We start from the raw sequence: 24,256 nt of genomic DNA, 5'->3' as shown, positions 1-24,256 counted from the left end.
GTACAATATTGACCAGACAATTAAAATTCCTTTTCTCCTGGACCCTCCATTCTAGACCCTCCATGCTAGAGGGGGAGCCAGAGGATCCCCAAGTAATAAACACAGACAAGAATATATCAAACCATGGGAAGTACCATAAGGAAAATAAAACAAAGGGATGTGATCAGGAGTGACTAAAGGGCTTCTTCTGAGGTGGTCCCAAAGAACCTCTCAGAACAGGTGACCTTTGACCCGAGCCCTCAGTGACAAGGAAAATCAGCCAAGCCGAGCTCTGAAGGAAAAGCATGCCAGGCAGAGGACACAGCTGAGGCAAAGAAAATACCAGGCTTGGGCGCCTGGGTGGCTCAGTTGGTTAAGCGACTGCCTTCGGCTCAGGTCATGATCCTGGAGTCCCTGGATCGAGTCCCACATCGGGCTCCCTGCTCGGCAGGGAGTCTGCTTCTCCCTCTGACCCTCCCCCCTCTCATGTACTCGCTCTCTCTCATTCTCTCTCTCTCTCAAATAAATAAATAAAATCTTTAAAAAAAAAAGAAAATCCCAGGCTTTTCCACTATCTGTTCATATATAAGCCACCATATAGACCAGCACGGTCTGACTGAACGTAATGTGAACCAACTATGCAATTTTAAGTTGTCTAGTAGTCATATTTAAAAAAAAAAAGGACCCCAAAAAAGTGAATCAAGTGAAATAATTCCAGTTCTATCTTTCATCTAACCTGAGATATCTAAAATATTCATACTTCAACATATAATTAACATAAAAATGATTCACGAGAAAGTTGACATGCTGTCTTTGCTACCAGGACTTCAAAATCCTGTGCGTAGTTTACACAACGCCTCTCAATTTGGACCAGATTCCACTAGTCACATCCCGTGGCCACAGGAGGTTGGTGGCGGGCAGCTGTAACGGACAGGGCAGGTGCAGACAAGTTCATTAGCACGGGGACCTCTCTCCGCCTGAGCGTCCCGCAGCGTGGGATCTGTTAGAGGAACACCCGGTGTCTACAGAGACGCACGCACGGACGCACGCACACATGCGCAGAAGCCCGCACGCACGCACGCATGCGCGGTTTTCAATGAGGGCCCGTATCTTCGCAGTAATAGCAAAACTACCATAGAGACGAAACAAGTGTCGGGCAGCCCCTGGGAAGAAACCAGGGACATCTTCCCTTTGAAACAAATGAAAGATAGAGGCTCAGAAAGTTGATCTTGTGCATCAAAATGTTTAAATTTGTATACAATACACAAGGTCAGGCCTTACTCTGGGAGCTTCTGACTGGCATCCTGGGACAAAGCCAGGGGCCTCTGCCTTTTATTTATTTACTTATTATTATTATTATTATTATTCTTTTTTGAGAGAGAGTGAGTGTGTGAGAGCAAGCAGGAGGGGCAGAGGGAGAGGGAGAGAGAGAACCTTTAAGCAGACTCCCCGCGGAGCGCAGAGCCCAACCTGGGGCTCGATCTTAAGACCCTGAGATCATGACCTGAGCCGAAATCAAGAGTTGGTCCCTAAACCCACTGAGGCACCCAGGTACCCTGGGCCTCCGCCTTTTAAAGAGACTTCAGAGCAGTTGCCGCTGGGCCCTTGGCTAAGAACACAGGGTTAAGGAGAGCCCATTGTCACTGCGGTCCTCACCCTGGCGCCTGGGGGATGGAGTTCAAGATCACTTCCAGCTGCTGTTTATTCTTTTTAATCCAGTTAATTGATTTTTTTATTATATGAAGATATATGCAAATATAATAAATATTGTATGAAATACAGCATAGGTGCAGAGTTAAGTGTATGAAACACATTAAGTACAGTCTAAAGAATACTCTTAAAAAATAAACATAATAAAGACTTAAAACAATTGAATAATAAAAAATAGACCACATCCAGGTTGCGAATATTCACACTATCAACACGGCCTGCGCATTTCCAGTGGATCTCTGAGTATTTCCACAAATAGATGTTTGCAAAATCCACAGATTTGCAAAATCCACAGTCAAGGGAGAGAGGAAACGCTGAGACCCGCTTTCATCACAAGGGCTGAGCCCCCAAAGCTCAGGGTTAAGAGAGCCTGCCCGTGTGGGAGAGGCGTTGAAGCCTTGTTAGCACCAAACGGGAGTCTTTCTCCTTGAGTCACTGAAGAATTAAAGGGGAAGTGACAGAAGTTCTGACTTTCTTCCTTGGCTCTTCAACATAGGAACTGTTTACTTTCTGAGATGCCTGGGTGGCTCAGTCGGTTAAGCATCTGCCTTCAGCTCAGGTCAGGATCTCAAGGTCCTGGGATCAATCCCCATGTCAGACCCCTTGTTCATGCTGTCTCTCTTTCTCTCTCTCTCTCAAGTAAATAAATAAAATCTTAAAAAAAAAAAAGAACTGTTTACTTTCTAAAATCAGCATGTGTTTGGAAATGCTGGGCATAGCTGGAATTAAGACTTGGGTCTTAATGGTGTGAGCACTAGCAAGGCCCGTTGTCCTCAGGCCTGGGCCCCATGCTCAAATACTTTCACTAACTCAATGCCTCTAAGGAAGTCACAACACCACACCCAAAGGAGACCAGAAGCTGTGACAGCAACATGTAAATAAGACCATGAACTTGCTGACTGTTCCTTTATGCAGGATTAGCTGACTTTTAACGCTTCAAAAACATCTCATCGAAGTCATTTTCCTTGACCGTCTCAACTAAGGAGAGCTTAAAAAGTACGTTAAACTGCCCTGAGCTCACATCTATCTGAGAAATCAACATTAAAATTTATGGGGGCAATAAAAGGACCAACAGTTTATTCATACTCAGGCTCAACAAAGACTTGACATGCTTTACAGACAGACAGCTAGGGACACAGTGGGAAAAGGGTGAACAGGAACAGAGAAACCGGTTGAAATCAGTACACAAACGGACCCACTGTTAGATGCTCTAGTGTGAGAGACAGGCTACCAGTTGGTTTTGAGCTTCCTTGCGGCCCAAGTGAAAATGGAAATATAAGCGATCATAGGATTCGCCATGTCCCATCCCCGGGGCAGGCCGAGAGCGCATCTCCGCACGTGCGCACGCACTCACCCGGTGCGTGTTGTTGATGACGATGGGGTCAGGATTGCCATAGTTGGGCGGGTTTGCATAGGGATCATAGCCGAGCCGAGCCAGCATCGGGGCGATCTGGGCCATGTCCCTCACCACATCCCCGGGGATGTGGCCGGTCCACTTGGAGAGCGCTTCCAGGTTCACAGGCTTGATGACCTGGTCTGTGGATCGCTCAATCCTGGGGAGAAAGAACAGGCTGCGCGGGGCACAGGGAGACCCGGATGGCACCTGGGGCAGCTGGACACACTGGGGGTACCGGGGCCTGGGGCAGCTGTGCCCCCTCGACTATGAGGCTGCAGGCAAGTCGCTTGGCCTCCTCATACCTCCTCTGTACATTGGGGATAAGAGCGCGCGGTGAGAAACCAGAAGACAGTATTAGGCAGTGCGCACTGAAAATTCTGCTTCCTTGACGTCATGGCTTTTTAAAAATAACGTTTTATTTTTGTGACTAAGATGGATATTTTGTTCTTGAGAAAGAATTATAAAACACAAATGCTAAGGCTAAGAGTGGCCACCACTCCCAGCAGCAGCTCCCTACAGGGACCTCGTCTTAGCATCTGGGAGGGGGGGGGCCCACCCTCTCAATCCATTTTCTGTGTTTTATACAGGAGAGTGGCTAAGGGCAGACCCAGGAGCCAGGGTTCAAATGCCAGCTGGACCCACACTGGCTGTGTGGCCTTGGAAAGTTACTTCACCTCTCTGAGCCTCCTCCATTAGTCCTCATCTACAAATGCGGACTTGTAGATAGAACCCACCTCACCAGGCTGTTCTGGAGAGTAAATGAGTTAATCTCAGAGAGGTATATGGCACATTGTGAGGTCTCAGGAGGTGTTCGCTTTCTCTCTCACTCACGCACACACGGAAAGCCTATACTTTCGTTTGCAGTTTTTAAAGCAAAAATCATACACTGTACGTTTTGGTTTATGGCTTTGTTTTGTACCCGATGCCACATTCTTTTCTCCAGCTATGCAGCATTCCTCCACAGCTTATTTTTCCCATGCCCCTAAAGATGGCCATTTCCATTGCTTTCACCCTGGGCTACGACAACGAACAACCATGCTGTCAGATGTGCTTCTCCACGCTCCCCTATGATGGGCTCACCCAGCCATCTGAATCACGAGGACCCTACCGATCACAGGTGAAAGGCCTTGTATGATGGAGGGCAGGGAACTCCCAGGATCCAGGGTCTATTTCTAGATGCTTCCATCCCAACTAAGAGATAAACTGGGAAGAAGAACGGAAACAAGAAAGATGTGGCAAAAAGAGGCCAGGACCGGGAGGGAAGAGACAGGGAAGGATGAAGGGTGGGGATGGGTGGGAAGAGCCATGGGTTTGGAGTCTGCAGACCAGGATGGAAATCTCAACTCGGGTCACTGTGTCAAAGACCTCAAATATATGCATGGCCTTTCCACGCTCTGGATCTCCAGGACTGTGTGAGGCAGAAAGGACACAGAGGCAGACATCCCAGGACGGGATGGGAGCAATGCTTGATAGGAGTAAAGAAAGCTGGAAATAACCCACGTGTCCACAAACAGGGGATGCTGAATAGAATGCTGTGCTCCGCGGAGTGGAATATTATGCAGCCGTCCAAAATGATGTCACGGTGGCAGCCGGGGGGCCATGGGCGAGTGGTCCCAGACACAAAGTGAAAAAAAGTTACAGGGAGACATGTTTGGGTTCAGGAGGGCTCTGGTTTTCTCCACAGCCCCTGACAAAGAACCAGTGCATCCTAGGTCAACATCTGCATGGTAGGATAGTAGGCTGTTTTTCCTTTCGCTTCCTACAGTCGTCTGATTTTTTTTGGTCATGATAATTTACAAAACCCCAGCTCCAGCATCTCAGGGGTGCCTGGGCCTGATCAGAATGGAGACAGAGAGACGGCATACTCTGATCCTGCACTGCTCACACGCTCTGGGTCTCAGGAGGACAGCTCCCCAAAGGAAGAATGCAGAGAGCGAGAGACAGAAGGAGGGAAAGAGGAGGGGTCCCGGATGTAGAGAGCTTGAGAACACAGGCTCTGGACTCCCCAACAGACCTCGGTTCAAATCCTGGCACCACACTTTGCCAGCTGTGTGGCCTTAGGTAACTTCTCTCTGAGACTCAGTTTCTTCATCTGTAAAATGGGGATAGGAGCAGTTCTTATGTCCTCAGGCTGCTGTGGGGACTAAAGGAATAATGTGCGTTGGGGGTTTAACTGAGTGCTTACCACACCTCAGGCACTCACTCCATGGTAATGAGGGTGAGGATAATGTGTGTGCCAATAAAAGCCATGTCAATGCTAAGACGATAATAATAATAACAGGAATAATAGCACTTAACATGTATTTACCTATTTGATGCTCATAGGTAGCTAGAAGGTTTATAGACTACAGCCTCATGTTACAGATAAGGAAATGGGGGACAGAGAGGTTGAGACACTTGCTCAAAGTCACACAGCTAGGAAGTGGCAGGGCTGGGATGGGAACCCAGACAACCTGGTTCCAGATTGGTGTTCTTAAGTTAACCTTTACCCACAACAGCTTACTACAAAGCACATTCAAAGCCTGCTGATTCTCTCAGAAAAGGGAAGGGCCGATGGCCCCACTTTTGTAGATAACGAAGCTGAGGCTAACAGAGGCACAGTGACTTGGTCAGTGCCACAGAACTACGAGGAGGGAGGCACAATTCAAGGCTCGCTCTTAACCACTGTCTTCCCAGATCTTTTCCATGCCCACAGAGAAGGCTGAGGCTCAGAGAGGCACAGTGACTTGCCCAAGGCCACACAGTTCAGAGAGACAGAGCTACTCTTCCCACCTACTGCCTCTGAGCCAGGCCAGGGGGCTGGGCAGAGGGCGAGGGCTCCACTCACTTGGACAGGGACACGCCACCGGGCTTGCCAATGAGGTCCTCGTGGTGCAGGACGGCGTCGCTCCAGGCGATGCCCAGAAAGTCCAGGATGAGCTTGAGGGAGCGCCGGGGGTGCAGCACCAGCTGCTCGTAGTACACAGGCAGGCACTTGTCCTTGCCCACCTCCATGCACTGGGCGTACATCACCTCGATGGCCTTGTTCCACTTGGTGAGGCAATCACGGTAGCTGCTGAGGTCGAAGCCCGCGATGGTGACCTTGCGGGTGATCATGGAGTGCACGGACGCCCGGCCGTCCCGCACCATCAGCAGGAACTTGGAGTTGGGGAACAGGCGCGACAGGTACACGGAGGACTTGAGCGTGAAGGGGTCCTTGTTGCACAGCACGCGCGCCGGCTCACCGTGCTTGGCGATCACCTCCAGGATGAACGCCTGCATGGCGGCGTCCAGCACCTCGTCCGTCACGCCCGCCTCGTCCAGCCGCAGCTTCTCGCGGCCAGACTTGGACCAGGCCTGGCGCATGGCCAGCACGCGCGGGATGATGCGCGTCTCCTCGCCGCAGCGCACCTCGGGGTGGGCGTCCAGCATGGCGCGCATGAGCGTGGTGCCGCTGCGGGGCACGCCGCCCACGAAGATGAGCGGCATGGCCTTGCCGTAGCGGTACTCCACGTGGTCCGCGCCCACCATCACCAGGTCCTCCTGCTCCGGCCGCATGGCCCGCCGGGCGCTGCGCGGGCCCCCCAGCACCGCGCGGCACTCCAGCACCTGCTGCCCCACCTGGACCGCCAGCACCAGGGCCAGCGCGCAGCCGGCTGCCAGCAGCGCCCTCCGCACCGACAGGCGCATGCTGGGCCTGGGGTGGCGGGCCTGCTTCAGCGACAGGTCACCGGGGGGCCAGCGGGGCTCGCATCTGGGGAGAGAGAGGGACGCCTGTGAGCCGCGGGCCCTAACCAAACACACCCCCATCGCAGGCTTCATCTGACAGGTGGAGAGTCATAATTACTCTGAAATCAACTCTCAAAATGTTTCCACATTTAACAATGCTCTGGAATGTCCGAATTCAGCAGCATATCCACTTGGCAAGGGCACGGTTTTTGCATGTTCTGTTCGTGGCTGTCTCTCCAGGGCCTAGCACAGTGCCTGGCACCTCGCATGTGCTCGGGAAGGATTTGGGGCATGTGCCTTGGTTGAAGGAGCAGGGTGAGGCCAGAAATGCTAGGACATGAGGGCCGTAGAAAGAGGAGGAAAGGGACACCTGGGTGGCTCAGTCGGTTAAGCATCTCCCTTTGGCTCAGGTCATGATCCCAGGGTCTTGGGATCGAGTCCGGAATCGGGATCCCTGCTCGGCGGGAAACCTGCTTCTCCCTCTCCCATTGTCTGTCACTCCCCCTGCTTGTGCTCTCTGTCAAATAAGTAAATAAAATCTTAAAAAAAAGAAAGAAAGAAAGAAAGAGGAGGAAAGGGATGCCCAGCTGGGGAGCAGCAGAGCTGGTATCCAATAATTCCAGCCCAGGCCGGCCTGCTCTGAAGGACCACACTGCTAGCCAGCAGATGGTGTGGAATATCCCATCCTGTTCTGGGCTTCTTCTGGAATCACTACCCATTCACTCGGTCTTCATTTGGTAAATGGGTATTAAGTATAAAAAGGTTGGGGCGCCTGGGTGGCTCAGTCATTAAGCGTCTGCCTTCGGCTCAGGTCATGGTCCCAGAGTCCTGGGATCGAGCCCCGCAACGGGCTCCCTGCTCGGCGGGAAGCCTGCTTCTCCCTCTCCCACTCCCCCTGCTTGTGTTCCCTCTCTAGCTGTCTCTCTCTCTCTCTGTCAAATAAATAAAATAAAATCTTTAAAAAAAAAAAAAAAAGGTGCTAGGCACTGCGCTCAGTGCTGGGGACAGGAAAGTGGGTAAGACAGCAGGGCCTTTGAACTCAAGAAGCTTGCATACTAGTGGGGGAAGCGATAGTACACGAGCCATGGCCACAGGGTTTTAAAAACAGCTTACACAGTGAGAGGGATCAAGTAGGGGAAGGAGGAGGGAGGTCAGGGAGGGCTTCTCGGGGGAGGTGGCATTCAAGCTGAGTCCTGGATGAGAAGGAGCCAGCCATGTGAAGATGTGTGGGAGGAGTGCTCCAGGCAGAGGGAACAGCGAATGCAAAGAGCCCCAGATGGGAGAGGGTGTGGGGGTGTTCAAGAACCTCAGGAGGCAGAAGGGAGGGAGAGGGAAAAACTGGGGGGCACAGAAGCCACACAAGTTCTCAGGGGACAGGGGAGGGAGCTGGACTTACTCTCAGGGCAGCCCCCAGAGAGAGAGCCCACAGGGGTGAGAATGGAGGCAGGGAGGTCAGGGAGGAGGCTCCTGCTGGTGTCCTGGTCCTTGGGAGACTCAGGGATGCCGGGACAGTGAGGGTGACGTGGGGACAGGGGCAGAGGATGACTGAGGATATGAATTATGAGCCTGAGCCTACATTCCTCATGCCTCCCAGGGACGATGATCAGACTTCAGTGGCAATTCTTCAAGTTGGGGCTTGTTTCGGTAAGCAGGGCCCACCCAGCTCAGCCACCCCCTTTCTCTAGTCACCTCAAATGACAGGCCTGCCCTCCTCCCTAGTTTATCCTCAAGGCCCCTCCTTTGCCTTTCCCACATCTTTGCAGAATCAAAGTGAGGTCTTGAGGTCTGTGGGCATTCAAGGAGGCAGGCAGGCCTGGGTTCGAATCCCAGCTCTTCCCCTTCCTGTGTGGCTGTGTGAGCTTGGGCACCACACTTCACCTCGCTGAGCCTCATCCATAAAATGGGTCCAAGAGGATCAACCTCAAAGGGCTGGCACGACCATTACATGACTCCCTTAAGAACTGAGGAACGCGCCTGGCACGTGAGGAGCATTTGAAAGGATATTATCAGTGGTCTCTGCCATGATCATTGGCTATTTCTTTATTCCCACAATCAGCAAGTACTTCCTGTGTGCCGGGAGTTGGGCTAGGGAGCCAAGAGACACAGCCTCTACCCCCCCCAAGTCTGCCCACTCTATGGAGCCATACCTGGGAGGGGGTGACGGGCTCTACCTGAGTAGGTGAGGGGAGGCTTCCTGCAGGTGCTGGCCCTCGTGCCGAGTCTGACTAGCAGATGGCTGGTTTTCAAAGAGCCAGGTGGGGAAGGGAGAGGGGGGTGTTCCTGGCAAAGGGAACAGCCAGTGCGAAGGCACAGTCAGGGGAAGAACGCAGCACGGTGGGGGAGCTAAATGCAGCCAGGGTCTGTGGGAAGGGAGTGGGAGCTGGTGTTTCTCGAAGGACATGAGGTTCAGCCAAAACCACCGAAGGACCCGGTTTGCAGCCGCACGGATCCACCCGCGACAGTCTGGGCTGCCTGGAGCCCCTTGGGCCGTAGCAAGTAGGAAATCAACATCCAACGCACAATCTCAGCCCTGGGGTCCAAACTGCTGAGAGGCCCAGCATTTCCTGACCAAGTGGCTTTGGGAGAGTCACTTCCCCCACGTAAACCACAGCTTCCTGGCTGCAAAGAGGGGTGGGGTGCACTGACCTCAAATGCTGCTGGGAGGGTTCTAGAAGCGACTGACACAGCACAGATTAATCTCAGCCTGGGGTCCCTGGCCTCTTGAGCATCGGGAAATGGCTGGGACCCTCTCCCTGGAAAACCGCATCTGTCCTATGCTGCCAATCATGGTGGGGGTTCCCTGGTGCCCTGAATTCAGGGTCTGGGATGGGGAAATCTGATTCCAGAGCTACTCAGGGCTAAGGCAGGCTGGACAGGACATAAAGCTACTTGGAAATCTCTCCAAAGACCCATCAACTTATTCAAGTGCTCATTAAAATCCTCTTCTTAGACTCGAGACTAGAATTCTGTTTATTATTTCAGTGCCGGTGCTCCTGGAGGACAGTCAACTACACTTTAGTTTGAATTAGAGCCACCACCCTTTCCTCCTGACACTTGGCAGGGACGGAGAGAATGGAGCTTTGGGGGAACAGAAGGCAATGGGGGGGTGCAGAGACAGGAAGAAAAGGGGTACTTTGGGAAGGCTGTTTCCAGAAAGGATAGGTACAGTGTACATGCTTGTGTGTGTATGCGTGCGCGTGCGCGTTTGTGTGTGTATGCGTGTGTATGTGTAACTCTCTAGCTTATGTTTGGGGTTGGAACTGGTTTGGATTCTAAATATCAGGGAGAAAGGCCTGGAAGAATGGATAGGCGGAATAAGGAAAATGTTATTGACACACCAAGTTTGCTTAATACTGACCATTCATTTGGCTACAACACTTAATTTTAATTTTTTTTTTTTTAAGTAGGCTCCACACGTGGAGCCCAAGGCAGGGCTTGAACTCCCGACCCAGAGATCAAGATCTGAGTTGAGATCAAGACTCAGATGCTGAACCAACTGAGCCACCCAGGCGCCCATGGCTATAACACTTTAAAACAAGGCGCCCGATTTTTGTGTTTTCACATTTATGAAGCACTTGCACAGCGAAAACTTTGAAAACATGTGTCATGTAATGGGACCGTCTCTACCAACCCTGGGGTAGGGAAGCCTCGCCCTCAACAGCTCAGAGAGAAGAAGCCACTGGCTCAGGGTCACACGGCCGGAGTGGCAGGCCTGGATCTGGCCAGGCTGAGGCCGAGCTGTTCGCTGTCCTCAGATAGGATGCGGCCACAGGCCTGTCTCTGTCATCAGAAGAAAACAGCTCAAAGCAGACGGGTCAGCCCTGAGCAGAAGACAGCAAAGAGCTGGGGGACACCTTGAGAAGAAAAAGGAGGGTGACCTGGCAGAGAGAGATAGCCGGGGACCCACAAAGCCAAAGGCAGTTTCCTGGCCATCCACAGCCAGGAACCCCAACTCCAGAGGGGCCAGAGCGCCCAGCCCGGGAACTCGGACGGGCCTTCTGCCTCCACTACCCCCACTGGACCCTGTCAAGGGAGGTGTCCCAGTGTCCTGGCAATGAGGATGGTGGGTGAGAGCCTCAGACATGACATCTTACAGCCCCGGGTTCAAATCCTGCCTCTGCCACTTGCCAGCTGGTGATTTGGACAAGGTACTTCACCCCTCCAAAAAGTGGGGGGATCATAATAATAACCCTCTCTCAGGGAGCTATTATGAGGTTCAGGGAAATTTTGGGTGAGGTGCTGAGCCAGCAGACCAAAACCCTAGCGCTGGGCAGACAGGACGCAGAGGGTTTGGATTCTGGCCATGCCCTGACTCTGCTCCCAAGTCCCCTGCCCACTGTGGGACTCGGCCTTCTCCTACCACCAGGATCATCTCTCTATGAGACGAAGAGCCACAGAGGCCTGCCCCCTGCATCCCTGCCCCCTGCATCCCTGCATGCTGCTGCGACCCAGCTCTGTCTAGCATGGCGTTTCTACCGGAGAGGACACCACCAGCCAGAGGAGTGTGGCTGCCCAGTAACAGAGCCGGGAGAGTAGAGCGGCTCTTTCTAGGGCAGTCTCTGGAGGAGCCCGGACTCTGGGGGCCTTTTGGAGGCACTTACCTCCCCTGGGCACTCTCATTGCTGGGTTCCAGCCCTTGTGGCCCCTCGGCAAGATGGTCTGCCAGCTGACCCCTGCAGAGGCAAAGGAGAGGATGCATTAGGGGTGGGTGCTGTGGAGGGGCCGGGCCCCCTCAGAGGGGCAGAGGAGGGTGTCAGGCTCCCCAGTGGGCATCCGGCGATGATTTTGGAGGGAAGTATTCTGGGGGACGAGTTGGAGTGCAAGGGGAGACCATCTGAACCCAAGATGCCACGGCTGGGGTCTGAACTGGCCTGGTCCTACAGGGAATGAACTTGGCTCACTGCTCAGAATGTGAGCTAAGGCACTGCTGCCTTAGGGAGCCCCTGGGTCTCTGCCAGCCAGGGTTCTCCCTTTCTTTCGGCCAAGGACCTTGGACTTCAGGAAAAGTAAATATAAGGATAAGCAACAATCACCACCGCTATACCACTAATCACCATCCAGGGCTGCTGGGTATGGTTGAACAGGTACACTGTCCAACTCCAAAAGGGTAGGTACCACATACCTAGCCTAGGATAAATACGGGGCCCTCGGAGTGGTACACTGTCCTACGGCTGCCACCAAATACGACCAAATGCCTACTATATAAGTGCCTTGTTCATTTAGTCCCCCTTGGAGGAGAGCATGAGGATCCCAATTTTAAAGAAGAGAAAAAGAGGGCACCTGGGTGGCTCAGTTGGTTAAGCGACTGCCTTCGGCTCAGGTCATGATCCTGGAGTCCCGGGATCGAGTCCCGCATCGGGCTCTCTGCTCGGCAGGGAGCCTGCTTCTCCCTCTGACCCTCCCCCGTCTCATGTGCTCTCTGTCTCTCTCTCATTCTCTCTGTCTCAAATAAATAAATAAAATCTTTAAAAATAAAAGAAGAGAAAAAGACCCCAAGAGGAAGAGCAACTGACCCAGGGGACTTCCAGAACCAGGATCCCCATCCAGATCTGTGAGACTCAGGCACCCAGCTCTTTTTTCATTTTTTCCAAGATTTTAATTATTTATTTGAGAGAGAGAGAGAGAGAGAGCATGAGCAGGGAGAGGGGCAAAGGGAGAGGGAGAAGCAGGCTCCCCGATGAGCAGGGAGCCTGACGCAGGACTCGATCCCAACACCCCGGGATCATGACCTGAGCCGAAGGCAGACACTTAACCGACTGAGCCACCCAGGTGCCCCCAGACGCCCGGCTCTTAACCATCGCGCTAAAGGAATGGGCCCATGAGTACGACGGAGTCTGGCAGGAAGCTGGGGCGGATGTGGAACCAAGGGGCTCCTGGTGTACATCCCTTCAGGGTGGGGATTTCTAGTCTGGTTCTCGCCTCCCTCCATGTTACAGATGGGATGACTGAGGCCCACGAGGGAAATCATGTCACAGACTCACATGCGGAGTCTGGAGCTCTTGGTCCCTTCCCAGGACATGGAGGTGGTTCAGAACACAGCTCTACGGTTGGACGACTCCCTGACTACATTAAATCATTGTTCCTCTGAGCCTCAGTTTTCCTGTTCCGTAAAATGGGTTGTCATTTGTTGAAAGCTCACGATGACCCTTCTATAGCGAGCACTCAGAAATCTCCGCGATTATTTTCTCTTGTGCCGCGTTGGAGATCCTCCGGGTGTAAGGCCTTTACTGCATTTCTCTGTCCTCGTTCCCCCTTAGCTCACTCCTCGCCTCTCTATTTTGTGTCTATCCTCACAAAAGCAGGCTGCCGAGTTCTCAGTACACACAGATGGAGAAGGGGGGGGGTCCAGGTGTAACCACAGCAACCAGCGCTCCCCCCCACCCCGCCCCTGAGCCTCAGAGTACACAGGCCTTGATGCTCCTGGGACCTTGGTGGCCCACAGCGGAGGCCTGCCTCTTGGAACAAATAAAAACAATTAGGGACAGGGCACTTGAAGCGCTTCCTGCGGCCAGAGAGGAGATGGCTGGGGCCCAGCTGCCCTCGGGCGGCCCTTGAAATGCCACAGAGCTGAGAGAGACCTGCCAGCCACAGGCCGGGAGGTGGGGGCTGCCACAGCCTCGAGTCCTTCAGAGCTGCTTGTCGACTGGGGGGCACAGACCACTTGTCAGGCATTTACATTTAAATTAAGTAAAATGAAAAAACATTTTAAATTCAACTCCTTGTGTGCACCCACCATATTTCAAGTGCCTGGTAGCCGCCGGGGAGCAGGGCGGGTACCCTGCTGCACAGGGCAGGTCTGGGATGGGGTCAGCAAACAGCGGCCCTCGGGCCAAATCCAACCTTCAGCCCTCAAGCTAAGAATGGCTTTTAGCTCACTCATGATCCCAAGGTCCTGGGATGGAGCCCGGCATCATCTGCATCATCTGCATCATCTGCATCATCTGCATCATCCGGGCCTCCCTGTTCAGCAGGGGGTCTGCTCCCTCTCCCTCTGCCCCGCCCCTCCCTGCTTGTGTTTTCTCTCTCTCTCAAATAAATAAATAAAATCTTTAAAAAAAAAAAAAAGAATGGATTTTACCTTTTTTTTAAGGGAAAGAGAAGAGGAAAGAGAGGAAGAGGAGGGGGGCCAGGGAAAAGGAGAGAAGCAGCAACAAAAACCTTACCCATTCTGCAAAACCTGGAATACTTACTATTTGGACATTTATAGGATGAATTTGTGGACCCCTGCTCTAGAACATTCCCATCACTGGCAGGAAGTTCTACTGGAGGGCACTGATTTGGAAGACAAATGAGATGCATGGGCGTGGGGGTCACTGAGCCCCCCTTCTCTTGTAGGAGGAAAGGCGGCACTGATTAAGCACCACTATGTACTTGGCACCAGACCACATTTCATCCTCACACAGCCCCTTGTGTCAGGGTGGGGTGGGGAGGGTCCCCCTCCCCAGTTCTCTCGTTTATGGACGACACAGGCCCTTGTGGGGGCAGGATGCGCATAATTATGCCCAAGAACAAAACCGCCACCTCAGCTGAACTAAACAGCAAACACAAACCACAAAAAGATAAAAAGATGAGAAGGAAATACGACTGGAAAGGTCACCAGGAGTGGTGCTTGCTGATAACATGTTTCTCCTCAAGACATACTTTCAGAGTGTTGTCATCTTGCCTTTCTCTAGAATAAAATAACAGAACAACTAGTATTTATTTTTTTGAATTCTATGCCACGCATAGTGGGGGGGGGGGCAGGCTGCTTGGGCTGGCTCGGATTGCGGCTCCACCAGCCACTGGCTGTGTGACCTCAGGCAAGTCACCGAGCCTCTCTGAACCTCAGTTCCTGCATCTGTAAAATGGGGACGACAGCAATAACTGATAGGGCATTTGCAGTGTGGTCAGTGCCAACGAGGAACTCACCTCCTAGGGGTGCTGGGAGGTGTAAATAAGTTAGAAAATGTTGGACCAGCGCCTGGCAAACAGCGAGTGCTGTTTACCCATTGCCCTTTCCCTTTCTCATTTCATGCTGGGCAGAACCTCTTAAGGTGAGGTCTTTTATCTCCATTTGATGGGTGAGGAGCTTGAAAGACAGAGAGCTGAAGTGGTTTGCAGAAGCCACATATCTAGCAGGAAGAAGCGTCAGTTTCCAAAGCTGGCTATGTCCCCAAGATGCTGTCCTGGGCGTCACATCACGTGACTCATAGAATGGGGGCAGCAGGGGAGGCCAGGAGGGACTCTGCTCTCTCTCTCTGCACCAGCCCATGAGTTTCCCTGAATGACCACTGGAAGGGAGGGACGGGGGGAGGGCTGTCCAGTGTTCGAGATCCCTTTAGACCCACGTTCATTCATTCCACGAACGTTTACACCTACTGTGTGCCAGGCACTGATGGGGGCTCTGGGACACATGGAGGGCAGCAGACAAAGGGCCTGGCCCTCATGGAGCTGACATCCTGGCGGGGAGCAAGGAAAGCCGCGTGTGGGATAATGATGCCTGTGACAAATGCTTGGAAGGAAATGCCCACAGTGGGGTGGGGGAGACGTGTCATAAAGTGTCGCAGAAGGAGGTGACATTTACAGAGACCACACCAGTCTGGGTTCAGGCTCGTGTGAACTTTCTAACTCAGCGTGATTTCTCCAGGCTGAGAGGTTCCCCGGGCTGGGGAGGGGGGATGAAGCACAGGATGCCAGAGAAGCAGGCAGGCGACTGCACTTACAGGGTGGCCTTGGAGGGTGGCCCGGTGCCCCTGTGCGCAGACTCAGCCACCAGCCCTGCAAACTCCGTGTGGGCGCCAGCTCTCAAACATTCCATTGCCATGGCTACCAGCCGCCCTGCTGACCTCACCACCCGGACCCCAGAGCTGGGGAGACAGGAGACGGGTGTTCTCTGGGGCCAGGCCCCTGGGGATCAGAGACCTCAGCCTGCCCCACTCTGGGGGGAAACCAGCAACCAGCCAGATTCCAAAAGGGCAAGAGGAAGAGGTCAAAAAATAATTCTTGAGCATAAAATCTCATTCTCGGTGCTTAAAAAGGGAAGACGAGAAGGTGGGCTGGCTCCCTACATTAAAAGTATTAGTTCTTATTTATTGAGCATTTATTTATTTATTTTTTAAAGATTTTATTTATTTGAGAGAGAGAATGAGAGAGAGAGAGCATGAGAGGGGGGAGGGTCAGAGGGAGAAGCAGACTCCTCGCGGAGCAGGGAGCCCGATGCGGGACTCGATCCCGGGACTCCAGGATCATGACCTGAGCCGAAGGCAGTTGCTTAACCAACTGAGCCACCCAGGCGCCCAAGCATTTATTTATTTTTTAAAGATTTTATTTATTTATCTGAGAGAGAGAGAACATGTGTGCACAAGCAGGGGTAGGGGCAGGCAGAGAGAGAGGGAGAAGCAGGCTCCCCGCTGAGCAGGGAGCCCAGTGTGGGGCTCAATCCCAGGACCTTGGGTTCATGACCTGAGCCGAAGGCAGACACTTAATGGACTGAGCCACACAGGTGTCCTTACTGAGCACTTATTATATATATTGTATGCTAGGTACTAAGCTAAGGGTTCTACACAGATCACTGAATTTTGTCCTCACTACCCCGCCACCCCCATGACCTCCTTTGACCCTCCCTTATTACCACCTATTTACTGGGGCTCAGAGAGGTGGGGTCACCTGCCCAAGGCCACACAGCTGATAAGCAGGAGAGCCAGGAGGAAGACCCAAATCTTCACATTTTTTACCAAAAATGACCAAAGCAGGGCCCCCACGTGTTGTCCAGGCTCCCCCTAGGAGGCCCAGTTCAGCCCCCCTGGTAGACACAAGTTGGGGATAGGGAGTGATGAGGCCCAGGGCTCACATCCCCGCTCCCCCACTCAGAGGCTGGGTGTCCCGCGTCACTCTGGTGTGGCTCTCCAAGCCTCAGCGTTCCCACCTGACAAAGGGGAATAACACCCAGACCAAAGAGAGTCTTGACAAACTACATATCTTCCACCGAGCCTGACGTGGAGCAACGCAAAAACGTTAGCATTTAATATTGTGAGCACTGTCCTCACAGCAGGTGGACGAAGAATGGAAGGAACTCGCGTGGCCTGGGGAGGCGGGATCAGCAAATCTCCTCTGTAAAGGGCCAGAGAGCCAATGGTCTCGGCCACGTGGGTCACACGGTCTGTGAGGCAGCTTTTCCATTCATGAAAGTCGCTCTACACGACACACCAAGGAAGGTGCGTGGCCGTGTTCCAATTTACAAAATCGGGCAGCGAGCTAGGTCTGTCCCGCGGGCCACAGATGACCAACCCCCTGGTCTGTAGGCTGCAAACACAGCTGGGGCAGCACCCGTCCCCAGAGGGGCTCGGGCAAGCCCAGGCAATGCAGATGCAATTCGCCCCAGGGGGAGCTGGTGTATATTTTGGTTTTGGGCTCCATCCCAGAAGGACCAGTGGGAGGCCTCAGGTCGCCAGCCTTCGGTGGGTGAGAGAAAAATGTACAACTTGGGAAAACAAATAGTTCATTAAAAAAAAAAAAAAAAAGCACAAGCATGCACACAGAATCATCTGGCATCTGGTTCTGTCGCCAAGTGAAGACTTAGGGAAAGAAATTCCTGTGTGCCTGGTGCTCTTCTGGGCATTTTGCCTCTAACCACCACCCTGGGGGTAAGACACTATGATTAGCCTCGTTTTACGGAGGCGGAAGGTGAGGCTCAGAGAGGCGAGGTGTCTAGCTCAAGGTCACACAGATGATAACTGACCCTGAACTGGTACCCGGGTCTGTCTGATGCCAGAACCCAGGCTCTTAATCGCTTCCCCCAAACCCTACCCCACCCAGGGCATAGACGGAGAAGCTGTTTGTCACGTGGCCGCTCAGGGTAGCGGCCAGCTCAGACACCTGGCCCCTGGCTCCCAGCCCTGCCCCCCTACCCCCACCCACCACCCCCAGCGCGGCCCCTGCTCCGGGCTTCCTGCTTGGCAACACACGGGGCCCTGCCCGGTAAACAATGCAAACAGGACACACACACGCACACACGCACCCACACGCATACAGGCCCACAGGAGACCCTGTCTCCATTCCTGGGCCAAGAAGCTGCTAGGGGTGGGGCAAGGAGCACTGGAGTAGGAGTTCTAGTTCTGCCGATTATCAGCAACGCAGCCCTTGTTGGAGCAGGAGGGTAGGGGGACGTATTCCCTAACTTCTCCGTGCCTCAGTTTCCTCATCTGTGAAACGGGGATACTACCGGAGCTGTGAGGATTAAACAAATGACCTGACAGCGCTCGGAACAGGCTCTATGACTGTACCACTGTGGTTTCTCCCCTCTTCTTTGGTTCTCAGACCCCCGTGCCGCAGACCCCTGGGTCCCGCGCCCAAACATTATGATTCAGAAGTTATGTGATGAGGCCCAGGGATCTGCCTTTCGCCAAGTGCCGCTTCTCTCCCCCTCCCTACCCCCCCGCCCACTGCTCGAGGAAATGCTCCTCAGGGCCCTGGGTCCGGCATTCACCCAGGCCAGGCCCCCACACAGTGGTGCAGGCCAGTGTCAGGATGCAGACCCACATCTAGCTGGTCCTTCCACCCGTTTGTGCCACAGACCCCTTCAGCTGCCTGGAGACACCGACCGGCCCCTTCTGAGGAAAGTGTGGTATTTTCTTTTTTTTGAGAGAGAGACCAAAAAAGCATGCACAAGCAGCCAGTGTGGGGGCCAGGGGGAGAGGCAGAGAGTGAGGGAGAGAAAGAATCTTCAGCAGGCTCCACGCCCAGTGTGGAGCCTGACACGGGGCTCAATCCCACAACCCTGAGATCACGACCTGAGCCAAAAGCAAGAGTCAGCCACTTAATTGACCGAGCCACCCAGGCGCCTCAAGAGTGTTTTTAAAGAGAATAAAATACAGAGGATCAAAAGGACCCCAATTATAGTGAAATCTGGCTAAGGACAGCATTACCAAAAAATGGTCTGACAAAGTAACCTACATGCTCGTTTATTAAAACAATAAATATGATCTAAGGGCAGGCCCCACGACAAATACAAGGGGCATGCAGTGATGAGAAGAGATACCTGTAGCCACTGGCAAGCAATAAAAAGATACTGTGGTTTCTATCGGTGACCAAGGCCCCGCTGCCTGGATCTGTCACCTACACGGACACCTGGAGGAAATGTTAAATCAGAGTCAATGAAATCCTCATCCAAACTCCTGGGCCCCTCGGAGGCCATCCAAAGACTGTGCCTCCAGGAGCCAGAGAGGGGTACTCCTGCCTGGGGAGGGGCCTGGGCAGAGGTCCAACACAAGAGCCGCAGGGAAAAGCTTGAGGGCATAGCCCACAGCGTGGCTTGGGTGTTTTGACTTTACATAATAAATAAAAGTAGAAGGCAATATGACTCTTAGGAAGAAACATGACCCCCACCCACAGCACGTGACCTTGGATATGAACTCAAGTCCGAATCGAGTGGAGGACACCAGGGACCGGGGTCAGGGCGACCTTGGCCCCAGACATCGAACACGGCCCTGCAGGGAAGCAGACAAGCTGTGTGTGTTTTAGGGACCAGCGGTGCACAGAGCCCTACGCGTGCACTCAGCCAGGCTGGGTGTGCACCTGCCTCTGGGCCTCAGCTTCCTCATCCGTAAAATGGGTCCAACAATTCTTATGAGCAAGGCTGCCATGAGGATTCACGGAGGTGGAGGCTTCACTGAGAAAGAGCAGAGGGCAGGCTTGTCTGTATCCAAACCGCAGGTCCTGCACGTTAAAGTTTAGACACCCAGTCTCTGGCCTTCGGGGCCCACCAGCCTGGAAGGCAGAGCACGGAGTAACATTCCCTGACCCAGGACTAGGGGAAGGGGCTTCTAATCCTCCACGCTCTGCCCAAGCGCCGTGCCACCAAGACATGCCTCCTCCCTCTCTGAGACTCAGTTTCCCCGCCATTGACTTCCAGGGGGTGGCTGAACTCTGAGGCTCCCTTCCCTGCCCCACATCCAGCTTCAATGGCTAGAACCTTCTTTGATGCAACACCTCAGGGGGGTGTTCCAAGGAAGATTTCACTTGGAAAAGGAGCTCAGGGTTAGCATTTTAAAAAGGACAGAAGAGGTCAGTTTCCTCATCTGTAGAATGAGAACAGGCAGCGGCCACCTCCTGGGACTGTGGGGAGGGAGTAAAATAACACCTCCAAAGTGTTTTATCCATGCCCTGACTCAAGCTGGGCCCCCAGTACGTGCATCCCAGGATGCCGCCACGCTCCCGGCTCTCAATGACAAGAGCCCTGAAGGCAACCTTGGACGAGGCTCTTAACCTCTCTGAACCTTAAGACGGAAATAGCTTTTCAGGCTCACGGGAGGGCTCCACCGCTCAGGCTGATCACAGCAGGTGGCCCGGTAGCAGGCATCCCAGAAACTCTTTAAGGACGGGAAGCCATGGGCGCTCCGGCCACCCACACACTCAAGTCTTGGGAAATCTGTCGGTTAAGCCAGTCTGGATTTCACCCCACACGGCTCTGACAAATTCCCACGGCAAAGTGGCTCTCTGGCCCAGGAGGAGGGGCCATACCGAGTAGGAACACTCCCCAGGGCTGCAGATCTGGCCACTGCAGGCCACCATGGCTTCTCCTAATTGGTCTTCCTTCCTTCCTTGGCCAGCACCCAGCTCACGTGTCCGCCTCAAAGAGAACACGGGAGATGAGGCGAGGGGCGGGATGGCCCGACAGTGGTTAAGGGCATGGATGGACAGCTCAGGAGGGACCCAGTCCACATTCGGCTCTGCCAAGGTTGGGCCATGAGACCTGGGGCCAGTTCATGGCAACAGCCTCACTGTCCTTATCTGTCAAATGGGCTGAGCGGCCTGCCTTGGAGGGTTGCTGGGATGACTGCTGAGGCAAGTGCTCAGGGCAGGACCCAGCAGGAGAAGGATTCCAGTAAACGCCAGCTATTAAATTATCATCATCTCTAATTAGATATTCTCATTAAACATTCCATGGTATAACCACACTAGACCTGGATGTGACCCTATAAAAATTCATTACCCTGGGGGCGCCTGAGGGGCTCAGTCGGTTGAGTGTCTGACTCTTGATTTTGGCTCGGGTCGTGGTCTCAGGGTCGTGGGATCAAGCCCCGCACTGGGCTCCGCGCTCAGCACAGAGTCTGCTTCTCCCTCTCCCTCTGCTCTTACCCCCTCTTTCTCTCTCTCTCTCTCTAATAAATAAATAAAATCTTAAAAAAAATTCATTACCCTGCAAGACATCCGAGGTAAATTAGGTGACAGAGAGACTGGCTGATCCCACGCTGGTAAGTATTTATGTTGGAAAAATACTCTAGAAAGACACACCCTAAAATGCTAACTGGAACTTCATTTATTTCTCCTTTTCTTCCCCCTGAATTTTCTAACTCTCCTACAGGGGATGTGTATCAATGGTGTGATACAGAAGAAAAGAAGCGAAAAATGAAATCAGGGTGATTTCTAGGCTTGCTGCATTAATTTGGAGACCTTCAGCCCTGGATTATAGAGCCAGCCTTTCGAGAAAGCCCAGCGCAAGCCCAGAGAGCAGAGTCTGGTCAAGGTCATAGAGCAGGCTAGGCCTGGGCCCAGGTCTCCAGACACCCAGCCTCCTCTCTGTGGGCATCGTGCTGGCTCATTCTCCTAACAAGATTAGGTAGGCTGGCCTCCTGATTAAAAGTCTGGCTCTGGAGTCAGGCTGAGGATCCCGGCAGGGCCAGGAGCTACGTGACCTTGGGCAAGACACTCAACCACTGTGGGCATCAGTCTCCTCATATATAAAATGAGAATCAGACTTGCAGCAGTGCCAGATGGTTTCCATATGGATTAAATAAAATAATGCATGGAAAGCACTTTGTACTGTTCCTGAAAACAGTCGGTGCTCTGGGTCCTATTGTTATAGTTATCACTATTATTAGTATTTGGAATCTAGTTATGTCATGGAAAATCCTTTGAAGGGCATGGAATAATAACCCAGGAGGCACAGGAAGGAAATTCAGACTTGGGTACTAGGGAGCCATGGCAGGTATTTGAGCAAGAGATGTGCAAGATGACTCTGAAGCTGCCCAAGCCTGGCAGCTAGTGCCCATCTACAGGGGCCTTCTCTGCCAAGGTCCTCGGTCACAGGCTCCACATCCTAGGCCATCCTGCTAGTGCTGCGGAGCAAAACCAGCCACAAGCCACACCCCCGCCACTTCCAGTTCTGCTGGCCTCCCTGGGCGCCAGTTGGGCCAGTGAACATCAAGTGATCCACAAGCTAAACCCTCACAACTCTAGAAAAAGTCCTTGTATCCTTCCTAGTTCTAAAATTTACTTAAGTATACAAGTCACAGGTATCATCTCCATATTTTTTAAAAAATAGAGAAAGCTTAAGTCTCTTTGGAGCCAAGTCTCCAACTGCTACTGATGGGTTTGGGGAGGGGCCGCCTGCCCTTCTTTCCAGGGGGTCCCAGTCGAACCGTATCTGAATGGACATCACACCGAGCCTCTCTCCCACCCTCCCGAACACCCGTCCTCCCCTCCTTCCATCCACACGCCATCATACCCCCACCATGGACCGATTGTGCCCCTGCGGGGACAACTGGCAATGTCTGGAGACAGCTTTTGTTGTCACGAGTAGGGGTCATCTCACGAGTAGAGGCGAGGGATGCTGCCAAGCGTCCTACGATGTCCAGGTCAGGCCCCCCCCCCAACCCCGCACCAAACAATCATCTGGCCCTAAATGCCAGGGTGGCCAAGGCTGAGAAGCCCCGGACCACACGCATCCTTCTGAAACTTGTGTGGTCCATGCTAGGTCATGGAGGTATTTCCATGCCAGCACATTGGTTCTGCCATCCAGAAAACACTGCTTGAGCACCTACTGTGTGTGCCCTATAGCCCAGCCAGATGCAGTCTAGCATGGGTCGCATCAGCTAATGACACAGCAAAGCCCCCGCACTCAGAGGGTGCTCAACCTCACAGAAAACGAGACCCATATGGATCATATGGATCAGACTGGATCGTCCTCCCTCCTTTAATTGCTCCAGGGCATCCCCATCCCCACCCCCTCCGCAGGGATGGCCCACCATTCAGGGCCAAAGCCTCTCTGCGGGACATTTAGGCTGTTTTCATCTTTGCTGCAACCCACCCCATTATACAGGAACAGGCCTCCCTGCGCCCACGTTGAGAGGCCCCCTAGGGCTCCCTGGAAGCCTGCTAGTCCCTCCTGGAGGTTCCACGTCGAATCTGCATTTTAAAAGACCGCAGGGATTCCCGTGCACCTTAAAACTTGCGCAGCACAGATCTAGGGAGCTATGTAAAAAGGGGTCGGCTGGCTGGGGGCTAGGCATCTTCAGATCTCAGCAGCAACTGCCAAAGCGCCCCCAAAAGACCCTCTGGCCAGCCGTCTGCAAGGTCCCCCTTCTGTACCAACTTCATGTGTCAGACGCTGCTTTTCGGTCAGGCTGGTGGCTCCTCCCTTTTCCAGCTATGAGGCTGAACAAGGTGTTGAGACAACCAGAACCCAGGGTTGGTGACCTGGGAGAGCCCAGCTCTGGCTCTTAGAATTTGGCCATGCCCCAGGCAGGTTCCCTGACAGCTTCCTGCCCGCCCACTCTGGCCGTTGGCACACGACTCAAAGCAGGAAGGCGGAAAGATTACAGCTCACCTAGCAAGGGAAGGAAAGTTCCCGAGGAACAGGCTCTGTGGGCTGGGCATCCGTGAGCGTCCCCCGGGGAGGCTGCCCTGTGCCCATTCATGTCCAGTCACCCGGGACGGTGGACCAGGCTAGGGGGGGACAGGGCAGGCCTGCCCTCGTCAAGCACTAGAGGTAATGTCGGGGTCCTGGGGTGAGGACAGGGCCCGTGCAGGGGAGGGAAAGGGCCCTAGAGTCATAGCCAAGGTGCTGGCTGGGGTCCCAGCTTTGACTGACTAGGTGCACATCTTGGCCCCAGGTTCCTCCCCGGAGAGTGGGCTCATATCACTCACTGCAGAGCAGCTGGGAGGAACGGAACGTAGGGATCAGCCAACAAACGGGAGCGCTATCGGGAGGCCTGTCTCCCATCTGGAGCGGGCGCTCTGCTGCTTCCCTCAATTACTCCCTCCTCGCAGCCAACCGCCGAAGTCAGCACTGCTGTCCACCCCACCCAACAGATGAGGACACGGAGCCCAGCGCCCTGCCCTTGATCCAACACTGAGATGTAGTCATGGGAGTGGTGGCCTGGCACTGACAAGGTCTGCATTCCCCATCTGAATCCTGCTCCTGTTGAGCTATGTGGACTTAGGCAAGCCCCCTCACCTCTCTGAGCCTCAGCTTCCAAAGCAGTGCAGCGGGGACATAATCCAGAGATGGGAGATGAGAATCCACCCAGTGAACGGGAGGGTGCCATGCCCACCCTCCCCTAGGGCTCCACACTATCACCCCTCCAAAGATCCAACCCGGGAAGATCTATCATCCGTGGGCATCACAGATCTCGCCTATGCCCTCGGTGCGACAGGGGTGAGGCCGTGCTGAGCTGGCAGCCCTCAGAGAGGGAGAGCCACTTG

General features: G+C 53.5%; 1 protein-coding gene across 2 annotated transcripts in view; it reads right to left on the bottom strand.

Moving 5' to 3' along the window:
* TPST2 (tyrosylprotein sulfotransferase 2) overlaps positions 1–24,256 on the bottom strand; it is a 48,508-nt gene that overhangs the window by 5,814 nt on the left and 18,438 nt on the right. The window contains exons 2-4 of one of the 2 annotated variants that reach the window (XM_021703422.2): positions 11,395–11,466; positions 5,913–6,818; positions 3,044–3,242 (exon numbers count right to left, since the gene is read on the bottom strand). In XM_021703422.2, the coding sequence (XP_021559097.1) occupies positions 3,044–3,242; positions 5,913–6,754 (1,041 nt within the window). In that variant the 5' untranslated portion in view covers positions 6,755–6,818; positions 11,395–11,466. Of the gene's footprint in view, positions 1–3,043; positions 3,243–5,912; positions 6,819–11,394; positions 11,467–24,256 lie in introns of those variants that run through there. The other variant, XM_021703421.2, reaches the window with a different exon arrangement.

Source organism: Neomonachus schauinslandi, chromosome 14 (assembly GCF_002201575.2).
Source record: "Neomonachus schauinslandi chromosome 14, ASM220157v2, whole genome shotgun sequence".
Classification (NCBI taxonomy): Eukaryota; Metazoa; Chordata; class Mammalia; order Carnivora; family Phocidae; genus Neomonachus; species Neomonachus schauinslandi.
This window is presented reverse-complemented; position numbering and strand designations above follow the sequence as displayed.